Genomic DNA, 14,747 nt, shown 5'->3' with positions numbered 1-14,747 from the left:
TGGACCGTCTAGGCCACAGATACAATTGTATTCGGTTTTAATGCATTTAGCGTGACGCTGTTCCATGTTTATTTAATCCGACTGATTATATTTAGCCAATAAACTGTGTAAATGCCGAAGCGTGACTGGATATAAACGTTTATTCAAAATCTCGTGTTCGGCGAGAGGAGTTTCAGTAGCGTCCATCTGTGCCTACGTCTTCCAAGTAGCCGCATCCCTTCAGGGGTTTCATCTCCCTCCTCATGTGTGCTACATGCCTCGCCCATCTCACCTGATGTTTGGTAGAAAGTTCAAATTATGGATCTCTTCGTAATGCATTTTCCCTCCAACCTCCAGTCCATCATACGAGACCAGGTTTCACACCCATACGAAACAGATAAAAGAATGGTTTTGTATATATTAATCTTAACACTTATGGATGACAAAATATTCACAAGTGCGTGGTAGCAAACGTTCCTGAATCTTTCCTGCTCTTAATTTCCTCACAAATGCAATAATTCTGCTTTTTACAAATCTTTGAAGTTTTCCCACGTCCTCAAAGGATTTATCGACTTCCTTTATGTGATTTTGTCCTGTAACCCGATGATACAACATACAAATACTTGTCGCCTTCTCTGCATTTCCTTACCAACACCAGAACTGCTCTCTCTTCATCCAATAAAAAACATCTTCAACACTGACCGCAAGTTGAAGTGGTTCATTGAATTCAAATCTTTCAAGACATTTTCTAAAGCGGAGTTGAAATGCAAATTGCAATAAAGCATCGCCTTGTTTCATATCATTCCACGTAGGAAACGTATAAACTATGAATGTATTTACTATAAATTTCGTAAGACATTTTAACTGGTCCAACTAGTTTCACTGATACATATAATTATAAAAGAATGTTGTAAAATAACTGCATCCTAACTGAATTATAAGCTTTCCTGAATTCTGCAACAGCTGACGTACACTTCCGTTGTATTTCCATCTTTACTACAGTATCCGATTACGGTTGATCAGTCGTCAAATTCCAAACTGATGTCCATAAATCTTGCATATGAATACATAACTTAATCTTCACACGCATCACCGAAACTATAATGGGGCCAAACCTGTAGAGTGCCCCCCCCCCTCCCCCCGAAGCTGTTGAAAGTTGGAATTCTGCACCAAGGACTCGGGACAGAATCGATGGGGTTAAGAACAGGACCACCCTGTCCTTGAAGTTAGAAAGTTGACATAAAGACCACCAGCAGCTGTAGAACACAAACTATCTTGGTTTTGAAGCCCGTCTGCACGCGTGCGCAACCCCCAAAATCAAATTTCATTTACTGGCTTCCAACCGCAGAAGTCGGCTTAATGCACCGAAAACCGAGTTTCTTTCTTCGGTGGAAATGGAAATTCGTAAGATGGTAACAAAACTAGATCTGCAAACGGCAGTGTTTATTAACATTTTTTTTTGAACAAATTGTACATGTTCACAAATGAATTTAATGAACAATATAATTCCAATTAAAGTACGTCACCAAATCACCATTTTAGCTACAATTTATTGCACATTAAAAAAAACTACGCTCGTCTTGCGTGTCAATCTTAAAATACCTGACGCCTTCCTATGGAGTCAAATTTGTTTTTATTCAGCCTCAAAAACAGACCGAAGACTTTTAAAATAATTTTATTTTCCGTCTTAGGAACAAACTTTGCGCTGCACATTACTTTTCTCACTGCCTTTAGAAAGGAAATCTGATCTCATGAAAGCGATTATTACGTAGAAATATTAATCGCTGAAGATCATCGACACCTATCAACTACTCAATATTTTATGCACAAACACTAATTTAGACATGTTTCCAGAAAAGTCAATTTCATGCTTTAAGCATTGAACTTTTAGTGGAACGTCACTTTGCAGCCGAACGAAGTAAAATAATCGCAGAAAAAGCTACAGATTCCTTGACGAGTCAAATTTCATACATAAAGACTGAAATAAACGCATGCGAAGTGTATAAAAATATTTCAAAAATGAATGTGCAACCACTCTACATATATATATATACACGACACGCTTAGTTTGTGTCCAAATGCATCTTGTAGCGTACAATGATGGAAATTATTGACTTACAAGTCATTAAGTTTTGAAATTAAATTTTTTTATATATATATATATATATATATATACAGTACCTCGTAACAAAATAACATAACAGGATTGGTCAGTTTTAAAATTAAATCTGCAACGAACTTTGTTCAACAAGTAAATTTGATTTTATAAAATTAACAGCTCCCACCTCCTAGATGATAAAACGTAAAATAACATGCACCAAATGCGATGATAAGCCTCCTCGACCAATTAGTATGTAATTAAACCACATATATGTATCATATAATTAAGTTACAGGGTCAAGTTCATGGTTTCAGTGTCACTTCCGGTTTGCTGCCGCGCGGTCTTCCACTCCTCAGACGCTCATTCCTTTTTAGTTTTCATCACGGCCTCGAGAAGAGCCTCTCTCAGTTTCTTTACTAGTCGCTCCATTTCATCTGCCTTGATCTTCAAACTCTGATTCTCTCTCTCCAGTTTTCCAGCAGTTTCTTTCATCTCTCCCTCTCGGACTTTCCTGCTCTGTCGGGATTTTCTCGACGCCTCGTTGTTTCTGTCCCTCAGCTCTCGATATCGGTCGCAATCGGAATCGACGGAAGACTGTCTTGACCTTTTTGATGGCGGAGTCCACGCGTCATCAGGCACGGAACGCGATGATGACCGTCTTCTCTGAAGAGACCCTCTGCCTGATCGAGATTCTTCTTCCTTAGACATCGACGGACTCGACCGTTTCTCCGGCTTTCCTCGGGTTCGTCTGGATAATGGCAGCTCTTCAAGCTCAGAAACATTCTTCCTTGGAGAAACCTGTTTTTGTGACAGGACGTTCGTATCGCTGCCTCGTCCAGCAGATAGCTTACGTTTGGAAATCTTAAGTTTCAAGACTGGTCCGTCCTGTAAAATTTTACTTTCCAATGTGCTCTGAGTTGACAGATGTTTTCTGGTTTCTCGTACAGCTTTGAAGCCCTTTGTAACATTAGTTTTTGTCCACCCTTCAAACTGTACATCTGATTTTCCCAAAATTTTAATACTTGAAGATAGAGACTCATCTTCAATTTCTTCCACCTCCATGTGCTCAGACTCAATAATATTCCACCGTCCATCGGGAGATTTTTCGGTGACAAACGGTTCCACCACGCTAACAGTTGCGTCACCCTGAAAGCTGCCCAGCAATTCCGCATTATTTGTTGGCTTTGTGCCAGAAGCTTCGGCTGTGCAAGATTTAGGAATCTTGCCATCGAAGCCTACGCCGATGGTGTCTGGCCAATCCAAACGAAACGCTTGATCCTAGAATCCAACAGAAAATAAATTACAAATTCAGATACGAAAGCACGCAATGAGCAATGCTCTACTGCGTGACGTTTCAAAAGACTTTATACAAAATTGCAGAAGAATATGAAACTTTACGGGTCGGAGAAAAGATAATACCGATAACTTTGCGACACGGCTTTTTAAACAAATACCGCCTGAAGACTGTTTCTGTAAAGTGAAACAGACGTTCAAAATTCAAGGTCATCTGGTGGCACGTGCTATACGAAAATGCTATAAATACCAACAGATTATAAAAATGTAATTTGTCCCGCTCTAGGCACCTACAAATTAATGAAAGCCTGTCGATCACTTTTGTAGCGCACGCAACTTTCACATTATGCGGCATTACAGCAGTTCTGTTCGGCAAAGTAAGAAGATACTTCGCGTGACATCACGTCCCTTTTGGCTTCTACTTTTAGTTGTAGCGTATTGATGGGTATAAAAAGCGATTAAGTTTCATTAGATAGAAAATTTACACTCTTTTGAAACCATGAAGTCAGCGAAGTGATGGCAAGAAACCCCAACTGCATTCATATCGGATATCGTCATATTAATCAATTTTACGGGAAGAAACCACCCGTAATTTGACGTTATGATGGTAAAAAGACGATATACATTGAATTTCAGAATTCCCAAAATTGTTTCCAAATTCATATCTGTTCTTAAGCACTACTGATTAGTCATTTCAGTGAATCATATAATTTGATAATTAGAGACACAAAGATGACAGAGCAAATAAAATAAGACAGAACTTACATCATCAAAAACATAGGCTAGCAAGTCGAATGGTTCGCCCTGCTTCAGTAAAGGTTCCAACACCACAGGCGTGCTGATGATATCATCGGCGCTCAACTGCGTTGCGAGGTTGAGTCTCAAGTTCCTCTTTGTAGCATTCTCCACGTTTACTGCAAACTGTGGCTTCATTACATGACCGCTAGTAATCTCGTCTTTCGCGCTTGAAAGAAGCAGATGGGGCTCTGAACTCGTACTCGACGGCAAGTCATCGGCCAGGACCTCTACGGGCACAGCATTTTCCAAATGCTTGCAGTTCACAGCCTTTGGCTGTTCTCCCATTTTCACAGGCACATCAGTTCTCCAAATGTTGGCAGCCATCGCATTACTACCACAAAATTCTTTGCTCCCATTTACACTGGGAGATGCAAATTTCGCAGCATCTTTTCCAGAAAAACTTTCTTTAGACCTCATACTTTGTTTTATCAAATGTATGTTAGTATTCGAAGGACCGATTACTTGAGACTTTGTCGTAATCGCGTTTGATACCTCGTTTGCAACCAAGGTAACCGTCGGAGTTTCAACAGTTCTTTGTTCATCACTGGTAATATGACAAATGCTACCAGCCAGGATATTTTTCAAGTTCAGGTTGGTATCAGCTCGCCGCGAGTTCCTATCGACCGAAAATATTCCGTTAACGGCCTCAACGCCGAAATCAAGACCCAAGAGAGATTCTAAACTCCCGCTTCCAACGCCGATTCCTTTGACGGCACGGTTGCTTACTTCGACCGATTCACAATCTCCAAAGTCTATGCGTTTTACTCCACTTTGATCTCCCAATTCATTCGCATTTACCATCAATTTCAAACCATCCGGTTCCTTATTTTCCGTAACTTCAAGATCCATTCTTTCCTGATTAATATGAGAACTCACTATCTCTTCTTCATGACCTACAGATAATCCCAAAGTATCGTCAACAAAAAATGCATCAGCTGGTGTAGATTGTGTATTGTCACTGTCTGTCTTCTTCACAGTTTCAAATGACTTTTTGTCTTCGTCGGTACACGGCATCTGCAGAAGGTCTAATGGTGGTGGAATTTCCCAACTTGCCCCATCACACAGATAAGGTGACGTTTCCTCTTGCAACGCACATGAGGTTGAAGTAAAGTTAAATTCATGAAGAACACCTGTAAATAAGAACACGGATCTTAACTAGAAGCATGCTACGTTTGTCTATGCATTGCGCACACGCGCATCATAGTTTTTCACGTTGCCGACGGTTGCCTCCAACAGCCGAGGTAACTCACTAACAAGCATTTTGCATATTCTTTCGCTTAAGTCAAATAAAAATATCTGAAAAACTAAAACAAAATATTTACCTATAACCGGTGTATTTAGTTCATCGTCTTGTGCAATACAACTGGAACCTTTTGTGTCGTCCACCGTGATAGAAGAGGTACCCCGCGGCGGTTTGCGACACCAACTGCTCAGGTCTTGAAAGTTTTCTCCCCACTGACCCAGGTCCAGAGTTGGCGATAACGTGGATGGCGGGAACATAGACGCCGCCGAATCGATGTTTTGTGACCATGTTGCTGTGAGCGAGCAAACAAACAGTTCACCAACATTTCCAAAAATATTTTAAAGTATGGATCTGCAAACATGCCCACAGAAACTTTGGGTGCCCAAAAGCATTTAAAATATTCACGATCCATTTCGAAGACCTCACATAGAGGCCGCTTGCAAGATAAAGGTTGAACTTCCAACATGACTTGTGCCACTGCTGTCCTGAAGCTTCAGTTTCTCACAAGAGCGTGTGGCAGTCGGTCGCCGAACCAGTACGTGAACATAATAAATCACGTTATCCAAAATAAATAACCATACAGACCAATCCTCTAAATAATTAATATGAGATCTTTAAGGTTATGTTTGTCCCGCATTGTCGGAGTTCACGTACTTCAAAACCCCAGCTTCCCCATTAATTAAATTTCAACATACTGATTAAAATAAGTATATCAATTGTAATAGTTCCATATTTTACTTCAAAATATTAAATATGAAACACTACGTAATTAAAAAAAATTACAGGTCAATCTGATTCTGTGTACAAATAATTTATTAACAGGAGTAAATTGATCCTATTTCTGTGAGAGATTAAGGCAGTGGAAATATTCTACGTAAAGGTAAATGGATTAGAATCTACTATTGTATGAAATATTATCCATCCATCCAATGGCACTACAGCATAAGTTCGGGGCTTGACCTCTTCCCATGTGGGAGGTTTCCTGGTCTTTCGAAGTGTGCATTTGTGAGTAGTGAGTGACCAGTCCACTGACTCTGCACAATTTCTACTCGATCCTGATTTTGTCCGCTAGAGCCATCTAGTAGTGAATCAGGAGAGACTAGGGTGAGAAATCGCCACTGATTTTTCTCACAAAACATCACGTTCAAGCTTGTAAGGTTCTTGAATGTGCCGTAAACCTACCACATGGGACCGCCGGCTTTACTTCCCCTCCGAAGGAAGTTGTGCTATGGATTTTTATCACCCTTAAAAATCCATCGACCTCAGCCAGATTTCAACCCGCGAACCTTGGGTCCAGTGGCGAGCACGCTAACCACTAGTCCACAGAGGGCGACACGAAATATTATCATGACTGTTAAATGAAGACTTAGGAAGCAAGAGAGAATTTGAATTTTTCTAAAGTGCACAATGGGGAAAAAGAAAAGTTTACGTACGTTCTTCTTGTTCCAAGTAGCTCATGCCGTTTGGTACTGCATGAAAGTGGTTTGTCGATTTCATCTCCTTGCAGGATGAATTCAGTACTCCCACAGAATTGTTTCCTCTTTGGGACACCTGGGCTACTGCCCAGATGAGACCGTCCTTTCTCTTCAACATTTTCTCCCTTGATTTCACGTAATGAGAGGGAAGCAGTGATCCTAGTAGCGGGTCGCATCTTGTACGGGACTGGACCAAGTAAAAATAACATCTTAATGTTTCAGTAAAACACGTTTCAATAACATTGAGGATACAAAAAGAATAACGTAGCACCCTGCAACAAAAATTCATAAAGATAAAATAATACCACATAATGTACTTTTATCATACTGCTAATTTTTAAAAAGTACCATTTGTGTAACATGACACAAAAATTACAGACAGATATTTTGTTACACCATATTTAACATGGTTTAATTACGCTACATGCAAATTTTTTGAGTAACGTTTGTGAAGTCGGTTTAGTTGAAGTTCAGAAGTACGAAATGCCAAAGCAAATTCAAACTTGACGACTTCAAAACTAGCGCAACAATCCTAGGCTACCGTCCATCGGTGTGCAAATGCCATCCTTCAAAAATTATGGTAAATCACAGGACAGAAATTTAGCGATCTTATGCATCAGGAGATATATGTATGTAATTTGGCGATCAGCTGTAAAACTTACCAATGCATGTACTTACTTGCAACATAATTCTGTAAAATATGAAAAAATGTTCATACAATCAATAGCATAGATGTCCAACATATAATGTTAAAAGTAATTTTTAAACAGTCTACTATTTTACAATTAATTTTAAATAAAAGGGTTATAATATTAAAGATGTAAAGCAAATTTTTTGTAGATAAGCCCAATCACTCAGAAGTTATGAATGTTTTTTAATAATAAAACAGTGAAGTCGGACAATTCTTAAATTTTGATCGAATAAATAGGAGCCAAGTTTTAAGCCGAAATGCAGGGTAAAAGGTTCTTAATAGAACAGCGTACAAGACGATTCAAAGTACTTTGCCACAATCTTCTTTAGTCCCTTCAACCCAAAGATTGTCTAAATGACGTTTAAAAATTAAATTCCTACATCAAATAAAATACAGGACTTCAAAATTATGAAGATTAAGAAAAGAATCGCTGTTTAAGGATCACGTAACAACCATAAATATACTGCAAGGAAAACACAAGAGTTGATGATTGTTAAAGCAACTTTAAGAGGGCTGGTGTACTGAAACTCGGATGTACTGTATGACATGACAAAAAGACTGCATGAAAATGAATTTGGTATTTACGCCTGGAGTTTGTGAGAAAAGTTATTAAATCCTCGAGAATGTTTACATGAAGGAAAACTTGCACACAATTAAAATAACTGAAACTGGGTCGCTATGCTTAAAAATCAAATACTTTAACAGAACAAAGCAAGCAAAAATATTTCTGACGAGGGTAGAGGGCTGGAAGACGGCGGCTCAGTCACAGAACAGTAATTAACTGACATGTGCTTTTGGAAGTCAACTGGCACTACGAAGGTGGGGAACAGGAACAAGTGGGGGAAATCCATAATTTACCCCTCTTTCCTTCTGCTAGCCTGCTATAAAACTCAAGACCCCCCCCCCCCCCCCCCCAAGCAACAAGTTCAAAACATGTTTCATACTGCATTGTGCTATTACTTTTCACTTACACTTTAGAATCAACACAGATGGCCCCCTCCCCCTAGACGAGAACAACGGATTAAGAACATGTCATAAGGAAGAATGCGGGGAGAGATAAGATGAGCAGCGGCTTTTGGGAAGACGTTAAGGCTGGAAAGGCTTCACTGCTGACAACACACAAAAAAGCGTAGTAAACATCTTAGATAGAAGGAAATAATATGTGAATATTAATTCTCAAGAAAATTATCCTTTGCACAGTTTTCTAATTCTGAAAAGAGAAAAATCTCACCGTGCCAGAATATGGAACATGTGACATTACATCATATAAAATATCAAGACTGCAAGTGGAAATAAATTGGATACAAACCCCACTCTACAAGATTCATCACTACTGGCCCCCCCCCCCCCACCAAATTTGCGTTGTGGATAACAACATCACCGGAGTACAGCGATCTCAAATGTGGAAGAAAGAAGTGATACTGGAATAAAAATAAGTAAAGGGCAAATTTCTTCCTGTTTGACCACAAAGCGACAGTTGCGTGAATGGCTTGCTGCGTATCTCCAACGGTAGCAGTCGGTGATGACGCTTCCGGTAACGCATTTCCCTACCAACAATTCAGTGACGTACAACATGATTTGAGAAATACTACTGAACGTGACATTTAATGCCACTGTTTCAAATGTGTGCCAGAAAATTTTACAAAAATTAGGTGCAAGTTTCCAGGAAATCCAGGTCCCCACACTACCTGGTCAGTAAGCTGGAAACAAGGACACTCCTACACAGAAAGCCAGAAAGGAAATAAACTTGAGACGCTGGAGTTAAGACTTGAAACTGGAGTAACAGACAAGTATTTCAAGGACATCTGCATAACGAACCTGGAAGTTGTTAAAACCGCGACCATATAAAACAATGGCAATTCATGACTAAAAGGAACATGATCTAGTTGCGAGAATTGTTTTCCTGTAATTGGTCGCTTAAGTCTATAAATGATGGAGAATATTTCAACAGTTAGCGTTTCTGGTAAGGTATCTTTCATGTCGACACAGTTAACGATGCCAGAGACGTGAGCACCGTAAGAGCAACAGCTCCTACAGCATATGCAAATCTGGAAGCTTGACCACTGACTGCTACCCCATGCAGGGGAGGAGCTTAGGGCCTAGCCTGTGCAGCGACTGCTTCTAGGTCAAACAGGAAGTTATCATTAATCGTGTAGTCATTTGAAAAATAGTTGCTGGTAATCCATATACACCTGCTTAAAATACAGGAAGAAGTCCCAAATCGATTCAACAGAACAGGCTCAACTATGTTTGGGAGGTACGCGGCTTTCACGCGCACAAATCAAGTATGCATTTTCATGGAAACACCAAAACTAAGCAACTATAAAACTTAAACATGCTATAAATAAAAAGTACTTACACTCAATTCACCGTGTTTTCTAAAAGAAATGGTGACTTCTTGTAGTCACAGACTAAGGGGAAAGTTGAGATTCTCTCAACCTGAAAAAGAACAAACAGAGTCAGCTGTTAGTTTGTATTTCCTCCCTTGTAACGGATATGAACACAGGAATCTTCAAACTTGGCATAATCAGATGACATCAGTATCAACCTTGAGGTGTCCTGACGTTTCCAACACTTTAATTTACTTGTGCAACGATCCTTATGCTCTTCAAACATTTCTTCAACACAATGTACCATACTGCATAAAAGCCATTCTTGAAGATACTTTTCCATACAAAACCAAACTTGAGGCAAAAGGTTTTCATTTTCAGTCTTCCTCGGCATTTCAACCAGTCCTTTCCAAGAAGGTTGGCCATGTCAACGTCAAGGCCTAGCTCCACACCCGGGTCTTGTTCTGTCATCAATATACTTCACATACTTGCTCCTAAGTCAGTATACAGTCGTTACCGAGGAAAATGCATCAAGAAAACAAAAGAACAATTCTTCTGAACCAGCTACAGCTTTTCTTATATGGTCCAATATGATGTACTGACAAGCCTACATAAATAGTAGTTAATGCAAAGGGCCCGAAGGGGGGCTACATTAAAATTAGTTGGTGCTCGACATTCTATATCACAAAACAAATACCAAAATCTTTTTAATCATCAGCCAATGCTGAAGTCAACTTGATCATACTATAATGAAACAAGAAATGCATACATAGCATAATCCTGGAACACTGACCACTGACCAAGGTGCTTAAGGTAGCCTGCAGTTTCACTATTTAGTCACCTCACAATGAAAGCCTTCGTATACAAAATACTTGTTACTGTTGTCAAAATTTAAGCAGATTACAATTGTCAACAAGTTTTATTAAAATTTCAAAGTATAAAATTTAATATGTTCACCCATCGAACCCAGGTCCAGTCCGTATTTACGCACTACTGACCAAAACAAAAATATATTTTTTTCTCACCCACAAGGGATTACAGGCAAACAAAAAAATAAGTATTTTTACTTTCAAATAGTTTCCACAGAGTAGTTATAAATATTTCTGTCTTCTGGGTTGTTGCACAGTGTAGTGTAGTAGACATCAACTATACTACACGGCAAAACAATCAAAAAATCTTCACATTCACCACTGTGAAAATCTCAAATATTACATAGTTTGTTTGGAATTTTCGATTCAGTTTGGGTCATTGTTCACAAAACATTTTTTTTATATCACTTTCTGCCACGACGCAAAGACCACACCGGAAAAGACCGCTCTACAATTAATTGCAACGACAAACACGTAATCAAAGTGTGCAAAAATTGTTCTTAATTAAACGGCACACACAACTTAGAACGGGAATACAAATATTACAAGCCTCAAAAGAGCCGAGTCATTTATTTGAAAAAGCATTATAAAAAACTTCCTACCAGTCATCTTATTGATTACTCCTGACCTTGCTTCTGGGTGCTTGCTGTGTGGAAATGACATGCGTTAACGCCATTTCTGGTAAATATCAACAGATCCAAAATCAAGGTCAACTTGAACTACCGTTATGGCTTAAAATCGGCAATTAGTCTTATAACTGCAATCTGGACAGGTTAAAGATGAGTGTAAATTCTCTCAACTTACCTTCCCAGGTTATGATAGAGTGTGCGACGAAGTGACAATTTGCGACACCGAAGAGCTATTTAGTAGTGCTTTGAACAAGATGCTTTTGGAACGTCAAGATGGAATGCTGGCGTGAACTGACTTGCAGTTACAGACCGCAAAAAAAACGGTTTGCTAGCAGTAATAACTGCTGATCTAACAAGGCCCAAGCAGAGAGCGTACTTTTACCAAACACTGAAACACCACACTGTAAAAGATGAACCTATGAAATGCGGCACTTTCTACGACGCAATGCACTTTTCATTAATTCTCTGACACGAATTTCCAAAACTGTTTCATGACGTCGAAGTGGACCAATGACCGCTTCGATATGATGTCACTTTGAGCCAATCGTGGCAAAGGAAGATAGAGATTTCCTCTTGAAACCACCAATAGCAGACTGCAGGTGAATGGAATTGCGACGTTGCCAACAAATTTCGGTTCGCCTTTCCCCGTACAGTCGCGCGATACTGTACAACCGTACAACGCGGTGGCCCGAATTACAGGAGCAGGAAAACAAAAACGAGAATTTTGCAGGGGAGGATTTCGAGGTTTAGTACTCTAAAGGCGAGAGTTACGCGGCGGTCGGGGTTCGATCCCAGGCCAGTCTGTATGCGATTTGTGGTGCATAAAGGGGCAGTGGGACAAACTTTTACTCGAGTTCCTCAGTTTTCCCCCGTCACTGTCAATCCACCTCTGCCTGATATTCCTTATAAACGTAGTCTCACCCCCCATCAAGAACATTGGAAAGTTTTCTTAAGAGATACCAAGTTATCTTCCTTTGACAATTTCAATTTCTAACTAAACACAGAATATGTTCTTTATGTCTCCTGTAATTAACGTAAATCAGTAACATTGTGAGTTAGTTCTGTGACAGTGTACTGGAATCCATTCCCAGTGCAGGAGGTTTTTAGTTTGTTTCATGAAGTAGCCACGTTGCTATTTTACACGAAATAAATAATTATTTCTCTAGGTTCGTACTTTCCGAAAATCCATAACCATACATGTTTATTGTGACGCTATTGCAAGTGGCGCTAGTGTCGATTACGTCACAAGTTCGCTCGTCAGTCAGCCACTTATGGAATCTGAGAGGTGCGAGTTTAGGGCCGACTCCAATGACATAACGTCCATACCATTTTTTTTTTTCCAGTTCCGTCGAGTTTAATCTGTGTCCTAATTACTTTAGCCGCGTGATAGGACAAAGTAGATGTTTAATAAATTACATTCCCTAATTATAGTAGTTCCTCCTGGACAATTAAGTAGTCTCGTTGCTTTCAGTCGCAATGCCACATGTCGGTAGTTGCGACCTTGCAATTTGTACGCTGCACTCGGAGGTTCGAAATAAAAAAAACAACTGTGCTGTGAAATGTAAATAATTCTATCTTCTGTTTCTGCTGAATCACGAACTGCGGGGTTTGGGGGGGGGGGGTGGACGTTCCCAGCTGATTCCTTTTTGCCTCTTCAAAGTTAACGCGTGAAATGAAAGCAAGCAAAATGAGACATTAGTGTGAACAATAAAACTCGAATTGCAAAAGCCTTATTGCGTCTCACGTCTTGTCTTACAGAAACGACGTCTGGTATTTTTACATAGATAAAAAAAAATCGATTGACTTTTGACGACAAATGTGACAATTCTGACGGGATTACGGCCTGGGCGTAAGAATTTAAAAATACACAGACAAGCTAATTCGTATTTCGCAAAAACGTTGCTTGCTTCATATGCCGTTTTGCAATTGAGGCTGGGAATTTTCGTGGAATTTTTGGATTTGTTACCTTATGTTCAAATTCTACAAAAGCTGGCGAAAATTCCCGACTGAATTGGCGGCTGGTGGGTTCGTCTGTAAGAGGCCAAGTCACGTCTGATTTTAAAATTAAAAGGGCTTTTTAAAAAACTAACCCAAACCTTCAGGTAGAATTCGAAAACGGATCCGCGTATGATCGTCACCCGAAAAGCAATTTCGCAGTGAAACAGACTTCTTCATGTCTTGTTTGAAACTCGAATGGTACGTTCAGTTGATGAAGAAATTCCCCGGCTTTTATGTTCGTTACCGCGTACACATAAGCCCCGCCACCGGAAAGTATGGAGATTATGCACTTTTTCACTGATTTTTCCTGTTCCCACACGCCCTCAGTCTTCATTGTCTGGTGATGGAGGCAGCAAGGACCTCTGAAACGTCGGTGAACACGGCTTTGAAACCTTGGAGACCGCCATAAAAGTTTACGGATTTCAGCGTGTAATGGATTACTTCCTACCTCGAACAAGACTGCTGGAATCTGACCAATCCATGGCGAATCGTATCTTTTCAACCTTCCAGTGTCATTCTCAATATCAAATCAGGCATCAGGGAATGGATATTCAGACAGCGTGGAGAGGCATGTTTCAATTGCCGATTATTTTGGTACGGATTTTTTTAAAATTCTAAATTCGCCGAGTAACAAATACTGCTTCAAAAATTTCACGAATGATGTCTCTGATAGCTTGAACAAATGTATCAAAGCCAACACACAAGCATTTCATTTTTACAGACATAATTACAAATTTCTATCTCCCATGTGAACTTCACGTAATTATCCAATATTGTTTCGCATATCAGAAATTTTAAGTCATGTTTTTAAAATGTGTCTTCCATTAACCTGACTAATTTAATTTACGACAACCTCACGTCCCCCTTTTAAGTTTTATATCTTAACTCAGAGACAGGGCAGGTTCCGAGTCAGAAGTACAGAAATTACCGATTTGTTAAAATTCCAAGTGCACGGTTGAGGGAAATGGCAGTCTTTACACTTCAATTGACATAAATGTAGTTTTCAAGCTTACATGTTAGATGGTATTCTGAAGATATCTTTTCATTCAATGCAGGCACCAGGAGTTCGCTAAAAACACATACACATTAACACTCTTCTCCTCATAAAACACAGATCCATCCAACATCCACTGGAGACGACAATAATGTGAATCATCTGCATAGTGTTCGACATTACCGTTACCTTCCGCGACACGCTTTGCTATCCAACTAAGAACAAACAACGTGGAACTTCCACCGTCACCCTACACAGTACACTGAGATGGTCCATAAATATAGACGCACGGCTTGAAGAGTAGTAGCCTGACGCAACAAACTGTGAACTATCGTCAATGTTATCCG

General features: G+C 39.7%; 2 protein-coding genes across 4 annotated transcripts in view; one reads left to right on the top strand and one right to left on the bottom strand.

Moving 5' to 3' along the window:
- The window catches only part of Tango10 (transport and golgi organization 10), an 86,522-nt gene that overhangs the window by 62,338 nt on the left and 9,437 nt on the right, over positions 1 to 14,747 (top strand). The gene's annotated exons all lie outside the window — the stretch shown is intronic.
- LOC110840312 (uncharacterized) lies at positions 1,402 to 14,678 on the bottom strand. Of its 2 annotated transcripts, none has more exons than XM_087342886.1 (6): positions 14,420 to 14,678; positions 9,940 to 10,019; positions 6,848 to 7,076; positions 5,494 to 5,706; positions 4,139 to 5,301; positions 1,402 to 3,358 (listed from the first exon to the last, which is right to left on the bottom strand). In XM_087342886.1, the coding sequence occupies exons 3-6, from the start codon at positions 7,005 to 7,007 to the stop codon at positions 2,441 to 2,443; spliced, it is 2,454 nt and encodes an 817-aa protein (XP_087199012.1). In that variant the 5' UTR covers positions 7,008 to 7,076; positions 9,940 to 10,019; positions 14,420 to 14,678; the 3' UTR covers positions 1,402 to 2,440. The 2 variants fall into 2 exon arrangements, with proteins under 2 accessions (XP_087199012.1, XP_021940948.2); XM_022085256.2 differs by lacking the exon at positions 14,420 to 14,678 and adding an exon at positions 11,584 to 11,891.

Source organism: Zootermopsis nevadensis, unplaced genomic scaffold, assembly GCF_977971745.1.
Source record: "Zootermopsis nevadensis isolate Lab colony 2312 unplaced genomic scaffold, Znev_1.0 Znev_ptg000001l, whole genome shotgun sequence".
In the NCBI taxonomy this organism is placed as follows: Eukaryota; Metazoa; Arthropoda; class Insecta; order Blattodea; family Termopsidae; genus Zootermopsis; species Zootermopsis nevadensis.
Note: the sequence above shows the minus strand (reverse complement) of the source record. Positions and strands in the feature narration are given on the sequence as shown.

Bases quoted from the DNA above. Each gene is read 5' to 3' on its own strand.
- LOC110840312 (XM_087342886.1), bottom strand. From the start codon at position 7,007: ATGTTGAAGAGAAAGGACGGTCTCATCTGGGCAGTAGCCCAGGTGTCC. The intron at 5,707-6,847 runs GTACGTAAACTT...GCTCGCTCACAG, and splicing joins CTACTTGGAACAAGAAGAAC to CAACATGGTCACAAAACATC. The intron at 3,359-4,138 runs GTAAGTTCTGTC...GTTGGATTCTAG, and splicing joins TAGCCTATGTTTTTGATGAT to GATCAAGCGTTTCGTTTGGA.